Below are 11298 nucleotides of genomic sequence, written 5' to 3'. Positions count from 1 at the left end.
TTGGAGCCTCATAATGGAGGAGAGCGGCAGAGAAGGGCCCTGCAGCATGGCCATCAAGGCCCCTTCCCCTGCCTTCCCCACAGGGATGCCCACCTCTCACCCTCCCTTGCTCCCACCCCCGACCGAACATTGGGCTGACCCCTCCCTGGAGTCCTTGCCCACAGTCTTCCCTGGTTCAAGGCCCATGACTGATTACTCTGCCCATTACTTCAAAGTTCGATCCCTTTGAGGCTTGGGGAGGAGGGCAAAGGCCAGGAAGCCAGGTATGACTTGGAATCAACTCACTCTTCCACCAGGCGACTTCTACCCTGGGTTCCCACTCCGCCCCTCTCCAGCAGGCCCCCTCCCACAATCCTTAAGACAGGGGGACCTGGGCCAGTTGCTCTACCTCTCTGTGTCTGCTTCCTTATGGAAAGATGAGGAAACCTGTGTCCTGCACCAGGCAGGGGCTCTAGAGTCACCTAGGTTTGACCTTGGCCCCCTGCTGGACTCCTGTCCTGCCACCCCACCCTCTGGGCCACCCTATCCTCACACAACCCCTTGGGCTGGAGCCCAGGACCCAGACAGGGAGGCCAGGATGGGCTGCCTGAGAGCTGGGGGGAGAAGGCAGGGGTAAGGGGAGCCCAGGGGTGGAGTCCACAGCCCGGGCTCAGGAAACATTGTGGCGGGGGTGGCCCCAGGCTTGGAAACGGAGTTTAGCACAGTGAAGCAGGAGGTGATGGAGAGGGAGCGTCCTCCAGCTCTGGTGTCTGACACCGTAAGCCCTGTTGAGCTAGCAGAGGCAGGGCGAGGAGGAAACACGAGCTGTAACAGGACACGGCTGAGGAAGGACATGGAGAGGTGAAACTGGGTGAGGAGTGCGCGTGTGTGTTTCCATCTGCCTGGACTTACCCCTGATGCTGGGGACCACGGACCAGCAGGCCCCGCCCACAGTGTGTGGGGCTGTCACTGGGTCCTGAGTTCTGTGCGTTTGTAGTCGAGATACGCTGTGTCCCGCACTCCTCTCCTCCTCCCATGCTGGAGCCAGCTGGAGCCACCCACTTCCCACATGGAACCCCACTCAGACCATGGACAGCCCCCAGGCCTGCTGCTCAAGACTCCTGAGCACAGACAGGCCCCGGGGCCGGCAGAGCTGTTCCACAGACTCCCACGCAGGGGCAGGGGTGGAGGTGGAGGGTGGGGGCCCAGCTCTTGGACCACTGTCTGCCTCTCCACCTGCTGGGCTGAGCTGCGAGGTGCAGCGGACATCCAGGACATCCCCAGAGGGGCGGCTGCTGCCTTTCTGCCCTGTCCGACTTCGAGCATCTTGAAGTCGTCCCCTCCTCTCCGGGTCTAGGCTCCTTATTTATAAAATAAGGGGCTGGTGCGAGCAGGACCACGGCGTATGGTCAGAAGGCTGGGCACTGCACAAAAGCACTGGAGGAGGTGATGGAAGGCGCTGAGAGGCAGCCCAGTTTCTGCTTTGCAGGTTGAGGGGTCTCAGGCTGCCGCACCTGAAGGAAGGGAGGCTTTTCTTCCTCCCAGAAAATTTTACTCTTCAAGTCTTGTGTTAAAGTGGGGCATCCGCCTAGAGGAAGGCTTGTTCTCATTCTCACGAAGGTACTGAGGCACCAGCCTTGCGACAAGCCTTCACCCCACCCCCAGGGCCCAGTGTCCAGGGAGACATCCATTGCGGACCCTCCTCCGTCTGTCTCTGGAGAGAGATCTCTGGGACTCTTCCTGCCTGGCTTTCCTCCCCTCTTATTTATTTATTTATTTTGGCCATGCTGTGCAACTTGTGGGACATGGGATCTTAGTTCCCCAACCAGTAATCGAACCTGTGTCCCCTGCAGGGGAATTGCGGAGCCTTTCACCACTGGACCGCCAGGGAAGTCCCCTCCCATCTCCTTTAGATTCTCCGATGTGGGCACCAGCAGGGCCCCAGCAGACCTGCTCTGATCCCCCTCCCCATGCTATAGACCCACCTTCCGCTCTGGCCTGCCCGCCCCCCACCCTGGGGGCTTCCTCCCGCCCACACTGGACAGAACACTCAGCACAGGCCCGAGGTGACCCATTCCCAGGAGAGGACACTGAGTCTGAAGAGCGAAGTGCCTTACCCAGATCATGATGGTGAGTCCAACCAGGCCTCCCTGACTCCACATTTGACTCCAGTCGTGCACCCCCTCCCCAGCCTCACCCTTCCTTTCCCAGACCCCTCTGACACTGCAGACACGTTATTTGGCTTCACTGATTTTATTTCATTAGGAAAGTAGCTGGGGAGCCCCCGGGGGGATGTGGGAATAGGGACAGTAGCCGGCTCTGTCCCCTGAGATCAGCAAACCTGTGTGAACAGAGACGAGGCATGAAGGGCTCTGGGTGGTCCGTGCACTACTCCCTCTCTCCTTCGATGCCCCTGACCTCCCACCTCCTATTCTGGGGCTGGGGTCCCCGGGCAGGGCTGGCCTGACTCAGGACTTAGGCTGGGGGGCTGCCCCACAGTGACCACCCCGGCACGGAGTGGGGGTCCCCAGCCCCTTACCCAGGCCTCAGGCTCAGTTGGGTGCAGTGAAGCGGCTCACGTGGCCACTGGGAGGCGCAGTTCGGTAGAAGGGGTCCGCAGAGATCAGGGTTCTGCAGGGAAGAAGCGGGTGCAGGTGAGGGAGGGGAGGGGGCAGGGAGCCCAGGCCTCCTTCCCTCTGCCTTCCCCTCTCTGCGGGGCTCAGCCCACACTGCCAAACCACAACCAGTCTTTGCCTGCCAACTCCAGGCCATTGTTGGTATAAATGTGATTTCTGAGGAATTGAATTGAGCAAAAAGAAGTCAGAGTGAGGAGACAGAACCACAGTCATTCAGCTCTGTCCCCCCCGACACCCCACCCCACCCCACCCCACCCCAATTAGCCAGGCAGGGAGCATGTCGGAGCCAGCTGAGCTCCCGGGAACAAGGAGAGGGCAGGGGAGCAGCGGTGCAGAGGAGGGGTCGCTGGGGTGAGATGGGCAGCAGAGGCAATGGATAAAGCAGTGGGGGGAAAGGCGCATCTCAGATGGACAGACAGACGCAGGAGGCAGGCAAGGCCGGGGACAGGCCGCGGGACACAGCAAAGGACGCAGCGGGGCTGCGCTACCTGCCCACGTGAGGGTGCAGGCGCCTCAGGCTCTCCGTGGGGGTGGGGGTGGCCTCCAGGCGGGTGACCGGCTGGTTGAGGGCATAGCCTCCTGGCTTCTGGGGCTGCAGGCCACCTCGAGTCCAGCCCTCGCGGTCCAGGCCCTTGGGGATGTTCTCGAAGTATCTACCACGCGGAAAGAAGGGCAGGTTGCCGTACGTTAGCCTCTGTCCACCTGGGCTGCCTCTGCGCTCTGCTCCAGCAGGAATCTCGGCTCCAAAGGAGCTCGCCCTGCCGTGGTCCTCCCGCCTCGTTGCCTTTGCCCACGCCACCCGCTCTGCCAGGCCCTCCTGAAGGCCCTGGCCCCTCACTCCCCTCTTACCCTGGAATCCTGCCCTGAGCTGCATGCCCCTCCTCTGTGGTGCCCCGGATACTGAGACATACTCAGGAGTGGAAAAGACTTTTTAGAGATGCCTCACTGAGACTTCCCTGGTGGTCCAGTGGCTAAGACTCCACGCTCCAAATGTAGGGGACCCAGGTTCGATCCCCCATGCCGCAGCTAATAAGACCCGGAGCAGTCAAGTATATATAATATATAATATGTGAGTGTGTCTACGTGTGTTTGTGTGCACTTCAATCGCTTAGTTGTGTCCAATACTTTGCGACCCCACGGACTGTAGCCCACCAGGCTCCTCAGTCCATGGGATTTCCCAGGCAAGAATACTGGAGCGCGTTGCCATTTCCTTCTCCAGGGGATCTTCTCAACCCAGGGATCAAACCCACATATCTTGCATCTCCTACAGTGGCAGGCAGATTTTTCACTACTATATAAAAGAGATGCCTCCCTGAGACTTCCCTCGTGGTCCAGTGGCTGAGACTCCACGCTCCCAATGTAGGGGACCTGGGTTTGATCCCGCATGCTGCAATGAGTAAGACCCAGCACAGTCAAGTAAATACATACATATATATATACGTATGTATATATAAAGGAGATGCCTCCCTGGCCTGTGAATATCTCAGGGGTGGGAGAGGATGGGGGCTGGGAACTCCATCTCATCCATTCCCCTCTCAGCATTGGACATCTCTTCCATTTTGCCAGTTTCCACTGAGCTAGCCTAGGCTGGGTTCTGAAGGTGCCAAGATGAGTAATATGTGGGCCCAGCCCTTGAGTTTACAAAGAAGGGGTACAGAGAGATAAATGAAAAAAAAATCAGTAATCACAACCCCCGGGGTTCTGGGCGCAGGAGGAAGAAGCAGCGTGCTGATGCTGGTGGGAGCTCAGGAAGTCGGACAGGTGGGTGGAGAAGGAGAAGGTGGGGGGCTGAGGGGTCTGTAGGAGCCTGGGGAGGGGCAGGGACACAGCTGTCCCCAGTGTCCTGAGGGAGGCTCTGCCCCTCCTCCTTGCCCTCCGTGGGAACTGCAGCAGCCACGCACATCATGATCTGCTATCGGGCTCAGGCACTGCTTCTGCCCTCTGAGCCTCAGGGTTTCCATCCAAAAGAGGGGGCGTTTAGCTCCAAGGATCCAGGGTGGATGGGGAGAGCTCCCTGAGAGATGGAGGAGCTGGGGGAGGGCAGTGTAGACGCAGATGACGCATGCTGACACACAGATGACAGATGCCGTGAGGGCAGGATTTTCCTAAGAATCAATCTCCTTGCTCCCACTTGTTTGTGTGATGCCCTCCCCACCCAGTGCTGGCCTGGGCAGCCCCCACCGTGGCTCTAAGGCCGCTTCCTCCTGGAAGCCCTCCTTGATGCCCAGGACACTCATCTTGCCCAGGGCTCACACAACACAGAGCTTACCTTCTGAGGGTACGTGGAGCCCTCCTGCCATGGACTTAGTGTTGTCTTAGCAGATGCTCTGTTGCACCACGTGGACCCCGTAGTACCCATTATTCCTTCCCTGCCCACCCATGACCTGCACAGCATCTTTGGGAAGGCTGCCCTTGGGTTGTTGAAGCCCACTTTGCCTGGGCAAGGAGGTACCTGGGATTTAACATCACCCCTGGGGACAGTTGTTAACCAAGGACTGGCAGAGGTGGGGTATAAATACCCCAGCTCTCTTACTTCTTGGCCCGGATCATTCTGAATTGTATGTTTTGCACTGGTTTCTAGAGTCTTCCCATGGGATATCTGGTTTAATAACACACTACTGTTGGCCACCGGCCCTTCCCCATCATGCTTACTCCCTCCCTGACATCCTCAGTAAAGGGCTCACACCCAACTCCTCGGCTAGGGATCTGCTTCTGGGGGGAACCACATTCATCAAGTGTTGGGTCCTCACTAATTATTGTAAACTCATTACTTGTCCAGCCTCAGTCTCCCTGTCTGTGAAGTGGGTACCAGCTTCACAAACCCAGATATAAGTAATAGGGAAGGGGGCTCACCCTTGGTTGTAGGTGGTCAGGTAGCGATTATCCATGTCAGGGTCATAGGGGCTCCGGACGTAGCTGGGGTTGTTAAGGCTGAACCCTGAGGGCTCCTGCACCAGAAGGTCAGAGAGGGGACTTGTCAGGTCAGGAGGGGAGTGGGGATTTGGGGCTGGGGGGTGGTACCGCAGACCTCACCTTGTTGCCCACGGTCTCCCGGCCAAGCAGGGCAACATTTGTCTGTTGCATCCTCTGGGGAGACTGGAATTGCCAATGGTTCATGCTGCTGGGTTCTGGGCAGGGAGGGGGCACCTGGAAGGGACAGAGCCACAGGAAGGGTGGCTGGGTGGCCAAGGCAAGGCAGCAGGATGGATGGAGGACAGGCAGAGAGCCCCAGCAGCCCCAGCCCCAGGACGGTGTCCCTCCTCCTTCAACATCCAAGTCACTGCTTTGAACACGCTCCTCACTTTCCAGCCCCTAGGCCTTTGCCTCTCCACCCAGGGGTCCTTCCTCCGCATCTCCAAAGATCCTGATTCTTCCCATCCTGCCTGGATCAAATGCCACCGGGTCCAAGAAACCTCCCTGTCCCTTCCCTTCTGAGTTGCTCCCCGCTTTGAGGGAGCCCCCTGAGGCCACTCACTCTGGGATTCAGGGTCCTCTCATTCACTCGGCTGAAGCCCGTCTCCCGCTCGGAGCCTCTGGCCAGCACTGGCAAGAACTCATCCCCCTAAGGCAGCAAGGAAGCCCCTGGTACAGCTTCCGGCACAGCCCCCACCGCCCCACCAGAGGACCCCAGGCTGCAGCATAGACATCCCTGCCCCCCACCCCCGCCCTGGCTCCAACCCTGGCTCAGCTTACATGAGGGTGGGAAATGGGGAGAAAGTCCGACTTGGTGACACTCCGGCCAGGGAGGAGGACCTGGAAAGAGGCCACAGGGGAGCATCAAGCCAGCAGAGGCAGCAGCTCCTCTATCCTAGGTACAGAGGACAGCTCAGCACCAAACGGGAGAGTTTGGAAGAAGGGAAGGAGCATGGTGCTGAATGGGAACCAGCAGGCCATGGGTCTTGTCTAAACTCCAAGTGACCTTGGCTACACTGCTTTTCTTCTTTGAACCTCAGTCTTCTCATCCGTCAAATGGGGGAGCTGACCAAAGTGGTGATTTTTGCCCAAGTTTTTTCATCTTGTGTTTAGACAAAGGCATCTGCAGCATATACATATTTAAAGCTAGAATTCCCCCAGACTGGAGGGCTGCAATCACCTTGAGTCTAGTGGGTCCCAGCCTGACTTACTGGGTCTCCAGGAAGGGCCTGGGAGGGCGGCTGGAAGACGATGGGGTTCTTGTTGGACTCTTCGGTGAAGCCAGTCTCCTCCTTGGCACCAATTGAATTCTTCTGCAAGAGATCTGCAAAAGACAGCCCCCCCTTGCTGGCCTGGGACCAGCTGGTCCCACCCATATGGCTGCCAGTGGCTCAGGGTCCCGGTAGGTGGGGAGGGAGGCAGCTCCAAGGATCTGGAGGCCTGAGCCACCAGGATCATGGGTACTGGTGGGGGCTCCAGAGTCCAGGGCAGAGAGCAGATGAGGAGAGCACAAGGAAGGGCAGGCTTCAAGCAGCCATCCTAGGCAAGTGAGTTGTCCTTTGGAGATCGGCAGGCCTAAAGCACAGAGGTCAGGCCGGGGAGGATAGTTTCCCCAAGCAGCCTGTGTGTCCTTCTTGTCTTCTGCTGATACCTCCTTTAGTGTTGTGCCAGCTCTGGGGTCCCCAGGGATTCCCTCCCCAAGGGTCGGGGGTAGGGATGTGTGGTGGGATGGTAGCTAGAGCTCCAACTTGCATCTGCCTACCCGGCTGATGTGACGGCTCCTTGAGATACTTGGAATTATACTCGGAAGTCATAAAGCGGGGGCCCTGGAACAGAGAGAATGGAGCAATGGGGCACACAAGGTGGGCCAGGGCCTGCAGGTGGTGGGGGTGGTGCTGGCTCTTCAGTTCTCTGGGCTCTGAGTAGACCTGCATGGCTCTTTGAGACAGGAGGGCCGGCAACACTTTCCCCCCACTCCCTGCCCCCACACAAATCTTTCTTTCATCCAGTGTCACAGCACCCAAAATTCCAGCATGAGAGCACAGCTCCTCTGTGACGACTGAAACTAAGTCACATCCAGGGTTCTCTGGTGGTCCAGTGGTTAAGAATCTGCCTTGCAATGCAGGGGGACACTGGTTCGATCCCTGGTCCGGGAGGATCCCATATGCCACAGAGCAACTGAGCCCGAGAGCCACAACTACTGATCCCACGCGCCGCAGCTGCTGAAGCCTGCGTGCCTAGAGCCTGTGCTCCGTAGTGAGATAAGCCACCAGAGTGAGAGGCCTGTGTGCTGCCAGCAAGAGTAGCCCCCACTCACTGCGTGCAGCAAAGAAGACCCACCACAGCCCCAAAAAAGACCTACTAAGTCACATCCCACACTGGACTCCAGGCCTGGAGCCCCTGAGAGCCAGAGCCAGGGGGGACCCAAAGAGAGAAGAGAGACTGAAGGGAGGAAGTGGGTGCTCACAGAGCACTGGGCCCCTGGAGGGGGTCAGGAGAGACGGGAGCTTGGGGATTAAACCCAAAGATACACATAAGGGGGACCACTTTGATGCTGTCTTAGAAACACCGGATATCAAATCCTTGGCTCACCCCTGTCTTTGTGTGGGCCCTGAGCCTGCACTGAGCCAGCTCCATGGGTGAGCCAGCTCAGAGCCTGTCCCAGGGAGGAAGGAGGAGGTGGGTTCTGGCCCCTCTGCCCGCACAGGGCCCTCATCGGAGCCAGGCACTCACATGTCCCGCGTTCTCCCACTCCAGCGATCCCTTGTTCTGCTGCTGGTGGAGCAGGGGCGCATCCTTGGGCTCCAGCCCCGTGATGGCCTGGGGCCCATAGTCCTGGGTGTCAAAATGGACCTTCCTGACCTGGGAGGAGGGAGCAGTCAATTTCCATCCTGTTGAGGGGATGGCAATCACTTCCAAACTCTGATTCTGCCCTTGACCCCTGCAGAGGATCTGCACAGCAGCCCGAGGGTCCTTCTACAGTGAAGCTGGGCCAGGACCCTCCTCTGCTCAGAGCCCTGCGGTATCCCCACCAGACCCCAGGTAGGATCCCACATCCTGACAGCGGCCCACAAGGACCCGGCTCCTCACTCTGCTCCAGTCTCCTTCCTTCCTGCCATCCCTCCTCCTGTCAGATGCTCCCGCCTCAGGGCCTTTGCACTTGCTGTCTGGACTGCCTGCTCTTCCCTCACTTAGCTGCATCCAGAGGAACATTGACCTCCCTCAAGTTTTTGTCTAATGTCACCATAGCAAGCTCTTTTCTGACCCTCCTGACTTGCAGGGGAAACTTTCACTTCTTCACTCCTTGCCCCTTCCTTGTTACATTTTTCCCTCCAGCACATACCACCTTCAAAAATAGAAGAGGTGGGACTTCCCTCATGGTCCAGTGGTTACAACTCTGTGCTCCCAATGCAGGGGGCATGGGTTCAATCCCTGGTTGGGGAACTAAGATCCCACATGCCACACAGCTTGGCCCAAAACTTAATAAATAAAAATAATAAGAGAGGTGTTTAGAACGTATGGTTGCATGAATGAATGACAGCATCCATCCTGGTGGTGGTGATGATAATAAGGAAGTGTTACTTGTTAAGTCATGTCTGACTCTTTGAGACGCCATGGACTATATAGCCCACCAGGTTCCTCTGTCCATGGGATTCTCCAGGCAAGAATACTGGAGTGGGTTGCCATTCCCTTCTTCAGGGGGTCCTCCTGACCCAGGGATTGAACCCGGGTCCCCTGCATTAGCAAACAGATTCTTTACGGTCTGAAACCCCAGGGAGGGTTTCATAATAAGGAAGACGGTCATACAATTACAGAAGTGAAAAAGATGGGGATGCCTGTGCAAAAGTGGGGATGGTGATGTGGCCATGGAGATGTGGATGGGACGGGGGGATCGTGGGACGGTGTTGAGGTTGAGGTGGGGAGGGAATAGGACTCGGGGGTGGTGATGATGGTGACGGGAGTGGAGATGGAAATGGAAGGGGACGTGATGGGGCGTAGGGTGCAGTCAAAGTGATGCAGGTGAGTGGACCCCAGCCTACAGTGGCTCCTACATGCCCAGTCATCTCAGCCTTGACCAACTCTTGGCAGTGCAGCCGCACCCTCTGGAGGTATCCCCACTCAGGCCACCCTCTAGCGCTTCCTCCACCCCAGACTCGGGCTCCCCGTCTCCCCTGGCCCTGGCCCAGCACTGACCTCCTTGATGGGGGTGACCGCACTGGCTTTCTCCCGAGAGTAGCCAGAGTTGGTCTGGTGCAAGTTCCAGGGCAGTGGGTGTGTGCCATCGGACACCTCCAGGGGGCGGTAACTCTGACTGGTCACGGTCTGGAAATTGTTGCAGCCTTGTTCCCTGAGGGTGGGGCAGGAGCTATTAATACCGGCGCCACCTGTCTTTGTCCCCTGCGGGTCGTCCACCTCCCTCCAACCTCCCACAGCTGCCTCAGGAGTCTTCTTGCCTTTGGGTCCCAGGCTGAGGACCAGTCCCTGAGTCCCCCAGGACCCCAGACCCCAGGCACAGAGGCTGGAGTTGGTCTGATGAGGTCCGATGGCCCTGAGGGCTAAGGCCTGGGAAGGCAGGGGGTGAGGAGGGGTTGGACAGACTGTACCCCGTGGCCGTGTTATCCAGGGCATCGAGATGCGGTTGATAGGAGACCACAGGCCGGTAATTTGATTTGTAGCCTGTGCCTCTGTGACTGCCCACGCGGGGCTTGAAATCCTCCCGACCTGCCAGACGGGAAGCAGGCAGACAGGACTGAGGGTCAGCAGGGTGGGAGAACAGTGACCGGGGCTTCCCAGGCAGGGCCAGCATACTTCACGCCCACCCCCCAAGGTCTAAAAGGCAGTCCCCATCCTGCCCCATGTGCCAGGGGTGGCTCCTACACAAAGGAGCCCTCACCGTAGGCTGTACAGTAGCTGGTGGCGTAGAATTTCAGAGGGTCTGTGCAGCCCCCCGAACTCATCTTCACATAAGGGGAGACAACCCCCAGGGGGAGTTTTCCCATCATGGTGCTGTGGGGCAGGGCCCCGGGGGGCCTAGGAAGGAAGCACACGGAGCCCTGTAGGTCTGGCAGCCCAGCCTGCCCCAGGCCCAGGTTGTGGGGACCACAGAGCGGGTGATGGAAGCCTTCACAACGGCCTTCCTCCCAGGTCTGTGCCTTTCCACCAACACCCTCAACTGGAGAAAGGACTAGTGATCGTCAATACGTAGCAGCCTGTGTCTCATCTCGCTTTCCCCACACCTTATCATCAACCCCTCCCCCATTTTACAGCTGGGAAACTGAGGTTCTGAGTGATGAAGGCTTAGCTCACAATAGGTGGCAGAGCCAGGACTCCCCAGTCCTATGTGAACCCCCACACGCCCTCTTCTGGGGACTGAATGGCCAGACTACTGCCCTCCCTGGGAATTCTTGGCCACCCCAGCTCCGAAGCTCACTCTCAGCCCCAGGCTCCATGTCTCTCCCCTGGACTCCCCCATCCTTGCCCACCTCCCACTAGAAGTTGGCTTGGCTCTCTCAGGCTCTCTTGGGGCCCAGCCACAGTTGGCTCCACCCTTACCTGCCCTCCGCAGGGGCTCTGAGGTCGGGCAAGAGGCTGCAGGAGGCAGGAGCCGCTCCAGAGAAGCCTGAGCCCTCAGGGAGGTGGCCAGGCCAGGAGAAACAGTATGTTGCCTAGCAACAGGTGCCTAGCAACAGCGTCCCCTGGCCTCTCAAACCCTTCTAAAGCCAGGGCCCACTGGAGGGCTGACCTGGCTAAGAGAGGAGGCCAGGAGCTG

At 58.4% G+C, this 11298-nt stretch overlaps 1 protein-coding gene across 2 annotated transcripts; it reads right to left on the bottom strand.

The window, feature by feature from the left end:
• Positions 1-2213: 2213 nt before the first annotated feature.
• SAXO4 (stabilizer of axonemal microtubules 4) lies at positions 2214-11197 on the bottom strand. Of its 2 annotated transcripts, none has more exons than XM_061406552.1 (14): positions 11082-11197; positions 10423-10559; positions 9983-10250; positions 9723-9876; positions 8262-8390; positions 7291-7354; positions 6740-6852; positions 6309-6368; positions 6091-6177; positions 5649-5762; positions 5469-5563; positions 3104-3268; positions 2519-2610; positions 2214-2320 (listed from the first exon to the last, which is right to left on the bottom strand). In XM_061406552.1, the coding sequence occupies exons 2-13, from the start codon at positions 10529-10531 to the stop codon at positions 2532-2534; spliced, it is 1437 nt and encodes a 478-aa protein (XP_061262536.1). In that variant the 5' UTR covers positions 10532-10559; positions 11082-11197; the 3' UTR covers positions 2214-2320; positions 2519-2531. The 2 variants fall into 2 exon arrangements, with proteins under 2 accessions (XP_061262536.1, XP_061262537.1); XM_061406553.1 differs by having other exon boundaries at positions 10133-10250; positions 11082-11196.
• Positions 11198-11298: the final 101 nt, after the last annotated feature.

Source organism: Bos javanicus, chromosome 29 (assembly GCF_032452875.1).
Source record: "Bos javanicus breed banteng chromosome 29, ARS-OSU_banteng_1.0, whole genome shotgun sequence".
In the NCBI taxonomy this organism is placed as follows: domain Eukaryota; kingdom Metazoa; phylum Chordata; class Mammalia; order Artiodactyla; family Bovidae; genus Bos; species Bos javanicus.
The sequence above is the reverse complement of the archived record's forward strand: the minus strand, read 5'-3'. Positions and strand labels throughout refer to the sequence as shown.